General features: G+C 35.3%; 2 protein-coding genes across 2 annotated transcripts; one reads left to right on the top strand and one right to left on the bottom strand.

The window, feature by feature from the left end:
- Positions 1-309: 309 nt before the first annotated feature.
- On the top strand, positions 310-5792 carry LOC127108174 (probable ubiquitin-conjugating enzyme E2 24). Its single transcript, XM_051045599.1, has 9 exons — positions 310-697; positions 779-1488; positions 1593-3010; positions 3256-3366; positions 3512-3949; positions 4024-4087; positions 4518-4657; positions 4872-5183; positions 5288-5792. Exons 3-9 carry the CDS (start codon positions 1604-1606, stop codon positions 5507-5509), a joined length of 2694 nt encoding a protein of 897 aa, XP_050901556.1. The 5' UTR covers positions 310-697; positions 779-1488; positions 1593-1603; the 3' UTR covers positions 5510-5792.
- Positions 5793-6041: 249 nt separating this feature from the next.
- LOC127108176 (pentatricopeptide repeat-containing protein At2g33760) lies at positions 6042-8084 on the bottom strand. Its single transcript, XM_051045601.1, has one exon. It carries the CDS (start codon positions 7943-7945, stop codon positions 6170-6172), a length of 1776 nt encoding a protein of 591 aa, XP_050901558.1. The 5' UTR covers positions 7946-8084; the 3' UTR covers positions 6042-6169.
- Positions 8085-11088: the final 3004 nt, after the last annotated feature.

Raw genomic sequence — 11088 nt, 5'->3', positions numbered from 1 at the left:
ACAAAAGCCCAAAATACTCGATTCTGTGAACATTACAAAATTAGGTTTAAAATCAAATTCATGTTGAAACTAACTCCTCAACACTTCGACATTCACACAATTTCGACACACAATATTTCGACGACAACAGGTTCTGTCAAAAATACTGTTTTAACACAAAAAATTACAATTCAAAAAAAAAATTGATAAAATAAATACAAAATTAGCGTAACCTTTTTTATAATATAATTAAAAAAACATCTTATTTAAAATATTCGAGTATAATTCCACTTGTAAGAACATCATCGTTAGTAGGCTACTACTACTTAACAAATATGTAAGAAACAACTTCCTGAAGAGAAAAAGAAAAGTATCAAAAGCCATATTCATCCCAGAACTATAGAGCATTATTTTCTTGTTCCTTTCCATTTGAAAACGGACTTCTTTTAGTGAAATATAAGGAGGACATAAGTGTAATTTGATTCTAATTGTCTCTTAATATTTAGTGTCAGATACTATGTAGAATATTCTTTTCTGTGGGTACGTTTAAATAGTCATCTTATTTATGAGTAAGTGTAAGAAAAAGGCTTCATTCACTATACAAACAACACTAAAGCCTTAGCAATGGTTCCAAAGCTTGGTGCTGATGTTGAGGATGGTGGAACTGGTCTTGGAACTGAACCTATTTGAACAACACCTGCCTCTTCCTTCTTCAAAGGTCAGTGCCGTGTCTGGTGTTTGTATCTGTGTATCATAGATTATAATTTAGTTAGCTTACCTGTACTTTCTTATGTTGCAGGTTCAATAGAAATGATGTGGTTATTGAAGGGCTTTTGCCAATGGAAAATATGATTCTAATTTACCGTTTTGCTGAGAATCAAGAAGAAGAAAATATTTCTGTTGAATGGTTAAAAATTCCTGATTAAGACTTTGAGATTTTCATGGTTCTTGATATTAGCACCTGATAGTGTGGGCAAATTGCCTTTGGCAGTGTAACTTTCAATCTTGGAAGAGAAAAATTCCATTCCTTTCTTCTATTCATGTATGTTTGATTATTCCTGTGTGTATTGGACAAATCTCCTTTGGCAAAAGTTACTGAACTTCCTATATATGGTTGGATTCAGGTAATAGTAAAAGTATATGAAAAGAATATTATTACTCAGAAGTAACTCTTGGAAATCCACCTATTCTGGAGGCAAATCTCCTTTGGCATCTTCAAATTATCTTCTGCTTTATCTAGCACTAGAAATCTTCCTTCCGTCAAACTACCCCGCGAAACCGGAAGAAAGAGCTTCTTAATTGGGCATATCTCCTTTGGCACTTTGGAGTCCTTGATTGGTTCCTATTGTCCTGTCGGGCAAATCTTCTTTGGCATCGGATCTCCTGTTTCGCGAGATACTGATTATCTGTGACAAAAATATTTATCTATCAGAAGTATATATTGTGTCCTTTCTTCTAAAGATACTGCAGAGTGCAGAGTAATTCTGATTCCATCTATTTCAAAATCTGGTGAGAATTCCTTACATGGACTAACTTGTTTCTTCTTTAATGTTGTGTTGTGATGCTGTTTTATCGGAATATATTTGATGTTAATGTGAAAAATATTGTGACAGGTGTATAATTGATGGATGCTATGACTAGTGATTCCGAATGGGAAACTTCGAGTGACAGCAGCAGCAGCAGTGAGGATCCAGAAGAAACTGATTTTCAATATGGTGGTCAAGCTCAGAGCATATTATCAAATTTAGAGGAAAGCATTGGGAAGATCGATGATTTTCTTTCATTTGAGAGAGCTTTTGGTCATGGTGATGTGGTCTGCTCCTTGTCATATCAGATAGGACAAATGGGAAGGGTCACAAATGTTGATGTGGTTGCGGATTTGGAAAATGTGAAAGGAAAGGTATTCAAAAACGTAAACTCCAAGAAACTTACGAAGATTCGCTCTATTTCAGAAAGTGATTATGTAATTAAGGGGCCATGGCTTGGTCGGGTTCAAAGGGTCGTGGACAAAGTGACTCTATTGTTTGACGATGGAGCTAAATCTGATATCATTGCCTTGGAAAGAGAGATGCTTTTACCACTGACTTGTAAATTTTCGGAAGATTTGCAGTGTCCATACTATCCAGGACAGAGAGTAAAGGTTAAGTCCTCTGATGCTTCTAAATCAGCAGGATGGCTTTGTGGAACTTGGAGAGATAGCCAAGATGAAGGAACTGTTTGCGCTGTGGATGCGGGTTTGGTGCATGTTAACTGGATTGCTTCTGTTCTTTCGAGTAGCGATTTGAATGTGAATGCTCCTCCATGCTGGCAAGACTCCAAAAACTTGACCGTGTTGTCGTGTTTTTCAGACGCAAACTGGCAACTTGGTGAATGGTGCATGCTCTCATTTGCAGACAAAGAGAAACAGATTACTATGGAGCATAGTATGACAAGAGGGTGTAAGAGTGAGGGAAAAAACCTTAACTCTTATAATGGGGAATTGTTTATAATTGCGAAGATAAAGACCAAAGTTGACATTTTGTGGCAAAATGGTGAGCATAGTCTGGGATTAGATCCAGAGAATTTACTCCCAGTGAATGTTATAAACACGCATGAATTTTGGCCTCATCAATTTGTGCTTGAAAAAGGTACTTCTTATGATCCTCTTCAGCCTAATAGTCAAAGATGGGGTGTTGTCCAATGTGTGGATGCAAAGGAGCATACTGCAAAAGTAAAATGGAAAAACGTTTCCATATCCAAACCGAATAATTTGGATGGAGATAAAATGGAGGAAACTGTGAGTGCCTACGAACTCGTAGAGCACCCGGACTACTCATGTTTTTTTGGTGATATTATGTTCAAGGCGGCTCAAAAACAGTTTAAAGAAAATTCAGTAGATGACATAAATATGGAGGTTTCCCTCAGAAACGGGAACCAAATGAGTTATCATGATGACTTCCCTGATGACCGTTACTTGTCCTGTGTTGGCACTGTTACTGGTTTCAAAGATGGTAATGTGGAGGTGAAACTGGCTACTGGTTTCACAACCAAGGTAAATGTCATACTTTTCTGTAAATATAGTACAGTTTATGTAAATGCATGTCAACTTATAGTCAAAGTCTAGATTTGATAGTGATGGTAACATAATATTAGAACCATGGAACTTGGATTACATATTGCATATATTCAGATTGGATGATCCTACTGAGCTTGGATTGCGCCAATATTGTGTCTGATTTTGTAGTTTTCATTGTTTGATAAGAAGTAATATGAATGATTTTTGTTTTTTCCTAACAGGTTGCGCCGTATGAAATTTTTCGGATTGATAAACATGAAGGCTCAACTGTAACCCCTGCTCCTCAAGAGATGACTGAACGCGGAAGTCTACCTTCTGACAAGAAAGGAAAGGTGAGAACAATGCCTTTTCTGTTTCTTCTACCTCTGTGTACAACCATATGTATCATGTGTTTGTATATTATCTACCTGGTATATGTCAGACACAGAAGTCTCAGATTGGAAAGTATATAAACTGAATGTGATGTTTAATGTTCAGGACTTGATAAATTGTGATGGGAAAAAAGAGAATTGTGAAAAGAACCTTGAGGAGTGTAGTCCCTTTTTCCTTCCTCAAACTGCCTTTGAAATTTTCTCCAGCATTAAATCCAGCATATTCCAAACATTCGGTGGAACTTCAGTTACAGGAGCATTTTCATCAGTGCCTACATTTGAAAAGGATCACGAATTTGATTTTCCTGATAAGAAAGATTCTGAAACTTGTAACCTCTGCATTGAACCACATCCAATGACTGAGTTGCAATCTACTGAAGACACAACTTCATATCCAGAAGTTATTATGATCAATGACAAGAATGAGTTTCCAGTTTCTTTAGACAGCAACAGCTCAAACCAGTTTAAGCAGTTTGATGTTATAGAAAGCTGCTCTGAGGACCACCAATTTTTTGATGAGGGGAAAGGATTACCAACGTTGCAGGTTAGAAATCAATCCTTTACTATGAAATATTATTACATTGATATATTAGGCCAACTGTTTTCTTCGCTTTGTAGGTAAAAAGAAGCTGGGTAAAAAGGGTTCAGCAAGAATGGAGCATCCTTGAGAAAAGTCTTCCTGGTACATACTTTTTATCTTTCTTTATTATTATTTTTTTGAATCACACTGTGTGATATGATGGTTGAACTCAAATTAGTAAACTAAACTTGGGTCACCAGAGCCACCGGTCTCTGCCACTACATAGTATACGGACCCGTTTTGAGTGGCAAAATATATATATGGCAAGATGACATGTTATAAGTTGTTACATTTTTATTCTTAGGCAATGCAGAAGGTCAAGTAATAAGATGAAATTAGTAACCAAAATTTGATTTTAGGGATATCAGGGTTTGAGAGTGTATTGTATGAACAAAATTGGTTGTTGTAAATAAAAAAGGAAAATTGATTTACTTGACTAATTGATTTACTTAAGAAAATGTAATTTGTTAAAGCTGCAAGTATTCATAATGACTTCTGTAAATGTACTTACAATCTTTATTGACCCACACAGACTCTATTTATGTTCGTGCATATGAGGAAAGAATGGATCTCATGCGAGCAGCTATTGTTGGTGCATCTGGAACTCCGTATCAAGACGGATTGTTTTTCTTTGATATATGTTTCCCTCCAGAGTATCCCAACGAACCACCTGTAAGATTTTAAATATAGTTTGCAGGGCTTGTATTTGTTTTTCCAGCACCAATGTTTATAAGGCCCTTAACTGAACTGAGAAGCTCAGTGTAACCATGTTTTTTTGTAGAAGAGACTTTTGTATATGTTTGTAACAGCTCATGTTCAAAGATCTCAAGAAAAAACTCTAAATTTGAACAAACTCTCATGTTGTCGTTGTGGCCTTTGAATGCAGATGGTGCACTACAATTCTGGCGGGCTCCGCTTAAATCCTAATTTGTACGAGTCAGGGAAAATCTGTCTGAGTCTCCTAAATACTTGGACAGGCGCAGGCAGTGAAGTGTGGAATCCTGGAACCTCTACTATTCTTCAAGTTCTTATCTCTCTGCAGGCTCTGGTCCTTAATGAGAAGCCTTATTTTAATGAGGCTGGATATGACCAACAAATAGGCAGAGCTGAGGGAGAGAAAAACTCTGTGAGCTATAATGAGAATGCTTTCCTTGTCACAACCAAATCTATGTTGTATCTATTAAGAAAGCCACCAAAGGTAAAATTACTATATATATACATTGTTTACTCTCATGAAAATAAGGTTCACTTTTAATACGATTGTATGAATGAAACCATAACTGATAATTATGCCTGATGCAGCATTTTGAAGCACTGGTGGAAGAGCACTTCAGACAGCATTCCAAACATATACTTTCTGCTTGTAAGGCATATCTTGAAGGAGCTTCCATTGGATGTGGAAAAACTGAACAAGAAAACCAGAAGGGGACTTCTACAGGATTTAAAATAATGCTTGCTAAGCTCTTCCCCAAGCTTGTAGAGGCATTTTCTTACAAGGACATTGAATCCAGTCAGTTTTCTTGAGCTGCAAGAAAAACTTACCTACTAAGTTGAAAGTAACTTTCAAATTTCCCGACCAATACATTCCAAACTTATGTGTAATATCAGTATGTTTACACTCTGTATCATATCAGTTTTAAGCTTGTTGGAACGCCTACCTCCCAGTTTCATACTTCTGTGAATAGGTACTGTGAGTGATTATGTATCAAGTATCAACACGACAGACCATGTGCATGTGTTAAGTAATGTATCATATCAAGGATTGTCCAATGGAACATGTGAAATAAGAGATACATTGATTGGAATAGTTTGCTTGATGTGTCTTTTCGTCTGTTTGATGATGTTGTATCTGTTTTATATCATTAATGTAGTGTTGAAGAGCTTAGTGAAGCATCATTGGGCAACTATCATCCTGCTTCTATGTATGTGTATGCATATAAAATAAATTTGAGCAGGCGTCTTTTCAATTTCACTTTCTTTTGTTCTTTGCCCTCCTCTGTTGGCTTCTCCTAGGAAGTTAATTCATCCATGAAGTTTGTCAAGTTCGCAACTATGGTTTCAGACCTTGCAATCAGCATACATTGATAGAAAAATGCATATTATATGTGATAGGCAGTTATCTCTTCAGAGATTGTTCTCAAAATAATCACTTGTTAATCAGATCCGTGCAAGTTTAAAATCTCATCACCAATAATCTAAACAAGAACACGAGCCTTCTCTGAAATGATGGAATCGAAGTTTATCACGAATAATTATATCTCTATTTGTCACAACAGAGATGAACTTGATTGCTGAATGACAGTCTTCACATATCCTAAGGTTCTTGACAATCCTGAGAGTAGTTCCATGACTAGTTTTCATCAGCCCGAATGCTACTGCAAGCTTCTCACTATGGTGTCTGAGGGCATACTCCCTCTCTTCTTCTTCCAACTCATGCATTGCTGATTCAGGAAGAGATGCATAACCTGCTTCCTTGCACCTCCACATCAACTTATCCAAATACTGGTAAATCTCTTTGGTCTCAGGATGGGACTTATCACCCATACTGAAAAGATACGGTATATTGTTAACATCAATAGAGCTAAAACCCACTTGCTTTTTAATACCTCTTTGGATCATTACATTTCTAACAGATTCCACTCTATCCATTCTTCCAGCAAATGCATACATATTAGAAAGCAATACATAATGGCTGGGATTCTCTGGCTCTAAAGAAATGAGATGCTGAGCAGCTTCCACACCAAGATCAAAATTCTTATGCATCTTGCAAGCACCAAGCATTGCAGTCCACACCGCCGGAACTAGCTCCTCGGGCCTAAGCTCCTTGATGAAATCGTATGCTTCAGTTAGCAACCCCGCTTTCCCAAGCATATCAACCATGCAAACATGGTGTTCCACTCCAGGAATCACACCATGCTCTTCTCTCATGCTTGCGAAAATTTCTCTCCCTTCACGTACTAGCCCTGCATGAGCACATGCAGATAAAACAGCAACAAAAGTAACAGTATTAGGAACGAGCCTGCTTGCTTTTTTCATTTTATAGAATAGCTCGGTTGCTTCAACGCCATAACCATGCATACCATACCCAGATATCATAGTTGTCCAAGCTATAACATTCCCTTCACTCATCGAATCAAAAACATCACGCGCTCTGCTAACATCACCACACCGTGAAAACATATTTATCAACGAAGTACCAAGAATCACATTGACGCGAATCCCATTACTAATGATGCTATCATGCACCCAACATCCCAATTCAAGAGACCCAATTTGAGAACAAGCTGATGACACAGAAACAAAAGTTGCGGAATCAGGACGAACCCCCAATTCATTCATCTTATGAAACAGTGTCATTGCTTCATTTGCAAGCCCGTTTTGTTCATAACCTGAAATCATGGTGTTCCAAGCAACTACACTTCGTTGCGGCATTTTATCGAACACCTGCCGGGCGAGAGGTAGCGCACTTGACTTTGCATAAAAGGCTACTATTGCGGCTTGGACAAATGGATTGGAAGCATACCCAGAAACAAAAACGTGGGAATGGAGAAGGGTTCCGAGTTTAAGAGCAGAGAGATGAGCGCAAGCTTTGAAAACCGAGGTGAACGTGTAGGAGGAAGGTTTGTGAGGGGAAAAGAGCATGCGACGGTAGAAAAAGACGGTGTCGAGTGAGAAACCGTGTTGGGAGGAGGCTTTAATGAGGGAATTGAAGAGGAATGAATCGGGGTTAGTGACGGAGAGGAAGAGACGGCGGGTGTAAGCAATGGAACCGGCGGCGCAAGAGAAAGTGAGGAGTTTGGTGAGGAGGGCTCGGCTACGGTGGCAACCTGTGACAATGAGATGAGCGTGAGCTTGTTGGAGGGGTCGCACGTGTGGTCCTGCACGTATGACTGCTTCGTATTCTGTAGACTTTGATCCTTCTCTTTTTGTTTCTTCCCACCGGTTTCTGTATTCTTCCATCGAAGAAGAAAACCACTAGTTCAACTCAAAATGATTCGGACAAAAAATATTATTCAGTTTATGCCTAACATAATAAGATACTCATTTAGAGATTCCTTTCAGAGAATATACATGTGCAATGCTTTCTCCTTCCCCATTTTATCCTTCTATCACTTTCAAATTTTAAGTTTTCAAAAACCTCCAAAAATTCTAATCTCATCTTTTCTCCATACTTCTTTAAAATTATCAAACTATATACGTACTAAATATGTTTAAATTTTTAATACATTTGTCATTTACATGATTTTACATAATCATAAAATTTTTAGATTAGTTGTTATACTTGTAATCACACTACTTGAAAGTACCTTTAGAAACAATGCAAGTGTGCGTTAGAATCACCGGAGATAGAGTTAAAAGCCTTAAATTTGTTAGAATTGATTTTTAATATAATTAAGTTTAGTATAGTTGATATGTTTTTATATGATATAGAAGTGATTGTTATCAAATATAATTAAGTTTAGTATACTTGATATGTTTTTATAAGTGATTGTTATTTATTAACGTGCATCCGTTTGTTTTAGATTAAATAAAATAGTTTTTTTCTAATCTAGAGATCTTTTTTTTAGAGATTTTTTTGAAAAAATAGAAGTTAATTTGTATTTCTTTGCTTTCATAAAAATCATTTTTTTTTAAATTCTTATCGGCAACTTAAATGTAAAAATAATTTTTTTAAATATAAATTACTAAAACGGATATATAAATTAATGTTAATCATTATAAATAGATGATTATACATGATAATGAATTACTAATTATTATATAATTCTTAAAAATATTTTATTACTTTATTATTAAAAATTAATAACGCTTTTAAATGACAATATTATATATATATATATATATATATATATATATATATATATATATATATATATATATATATATATATATATATATATATTATTGGATTAGTATAAATATTTAAATGACAATTTATATTTAAACATTTATATGTATTTGGGATAAGACCTCTAATGTTAGTTTCTCCATAAAAATATTTTTAAAGCAATATAAAACAAACACATAAAAATAAAACTACATCTTTTTAAAGACTCATTCTAGTTTTTTTATAGTCGTCAAACATAAAAATAAAACTACATCTTTTTTAAGTCTCATTCTAATTTTTTTAAAGTCATCAAACATAAAAATAAAATTATTATCGTTGTCGCCCCATGTTTCTTGGCAATTGGTCTCTGATAGTGTTTCTTATTTCTTCAATATATCTAACATCGGCTTGAGTTGGAGCTTGCCATTCACCATGAGTAGGTACACCATTTCCATCTCGTTCATGGAAATCTTGCTCATTGTCTTGTAAACCATTGATGTTCTCTAAACTTTCAAGAATATCCAAGTCACTTGAGTCCGTTCTTCTTAAAAAGTTATGAAGTGCAAAACAAGCCCAAATAATAGCCATTTGAGTTTGAAGCTTGAAATTAGGCATTTCTTGTAATACTTTCCATCTTGCTTTTACCACACCAAAAGTTCTTTCAATCACACTTCTCAAACAAGAATGATAATAATTAAAAAAGATATTTCTTGATCTGAATCCTGGAGCACGTCTAAAATGTGTAAGATGATATCTTGCATTCTTGTATGGTGCCAAGAAACCTTTAAGTGACGGGTATCCTGAATCTACAAGATAGTATTTACCTGTATATATAAACAAAATATATCAGATAAGAATATAAAAATATTAATTATACTAATAAAATATTTGAAGTACCAAAAACTAATCTTCGGTGGGATAAGGAAATCGCAAATTGGGTTTACGAAGAGTATCCATAAGAATCTTTGCATCATGAACAGATCCTTCTCATCCACACAATGCAAAAGTAAAGCACATATGAAAGTCACACGCATCCATCACATTAGTACTTGTATGTCATTTCCTATTGAAAAACAGTTTATGTTTCTCTGTTGGGACATGTATTTTAATATGTGTGCCATCTATTTCCCATGTACAGTCTTTGAAGTAAGGCCAATATCGATTATCATCTCTGATATATTGAGAAGAGTCAACAAGAATCAACAGGTTTTATGACTTTTTTCCCCAACTTGCATACAACTTCTAAAACTTTGTTGAAATGTTTATGAATCGTCTCACTAGAATGTTGAAATCGCTCTTGGGCATTTCTATATGAGGAAGGCTACCCTATCATATATAAGAATATCACAACACTTTCCTCAACTCCAATGTGTTTAGTAGGTGTCAATCCACAATTATTAGTTAACTCACATACCAAATTCTGAAAGACTTGTTTCCTCATTCAAAGTTGCTCAAAAAACCTGTTATCATTTCATGCTATCGACTCTGTAAACCATAGTTGGCCGGAGAGAATTGACGTAGTTTTCTTTTCTTTGACAATGTATTTCAAAACATGGTTTGTAACCATAAAAGCAGTCATCGTCGTTGCAATATGATATTGATTTCTATTAACCTGTTGGACTTCAATATCTATTTCAGAAGTATTGTCACTCTCATATGAACTATCATCTGAACTCTCGCCCAAACTATCATTTGAATTGTCACCCATCCTGTTACACAAAAATGTAAAATATAAATGTTTGGATAGTTAAAGATCATGACACCTTAAATTCTTAAAGCAAGAAAGTAAGAACACAAGAATGAAATTTAAGAATCCAAAATCATATATTCTAACAAGTCAATAATGACATTTCCATTTGGTATCAAAACAACAAAGTAATTATGACAAATATCATATTACATCAAGCTAATAAAAACAAAATAGTTCAAACTGTTAATGGTTTTTTTTTCTAAGAAGCATGCAATCCTATCAACGATCATGCAGATATTTTTTTCGGGACAAGTGTCTATCCAATCAAGAGTCATATCAGCAGTGGAGGTATTCATGAAGTAAGAAAATGTTGTCTTATTTTCTTTATTGGCAAGGATTCTAACAACCTTAAAGTGTAAACGTGGTCCTTTTACCAAGGATGGGATTTCATCTAACAATTTCAAACATTTAGCATAACTAATGTTATCTTCTGGGAGTCCTTGTTGACTTGGCCCAAACCCATTGAGTATACGACCAAGAGATCGTTGAAGTTTCTCTGTTTCCCCGATTTTCTCTCCTTTCCCT

This window comes from Lathyrus oleraceus, chromosome 7, assembly GCF_024323335.1.
Source record: "Lathyrus oleraceus cultivar Zhongwan6 chromosome 7, CAAS_Psat_ZW6_1.0, whole genome shotgun sequence".
Classification (NCBI taxonomy): domain Eukaryota; kingdom Viridiplantae; phylum Streptophyta; class Magnoliopsida; order Fabales; family Fabaceae; genus Lathyrus; species Lathyrus oleraceus.
This window is presented reverse-complemented; position numbering and strand designations above follow the sequence as displayed.

Coding starts and splice junctions, on each gene's coding strand:
- LOC127108174 (XM_051045599.1), top strand. CDS start 1,604: ATGGATGCTATGACTAGTGATTCCGAATGGGAAACTTCGAGTGACAGC. Junction 3,367..3,511: donor CTTCTGACAAGAAAGGAAAG/GTGAGAACAATG, acceptor TTTAATGTTCAG/GACTTGATAAATTGTGATGG. Junction 5,184..5,287: donor TATTAAGAAAGCCACCAAAG/GTAAAATTACTA, acceptor TGCCTGATGCAG/CATTTTGAAGCACTGGTGGA.
- LOC127108176 (XM_051045601.1), bottom strand. CDS start 7,945: ATGGAAGAATACAGAAACCGGTGGGAAGAAACAAAAAGAGAAGGATCA.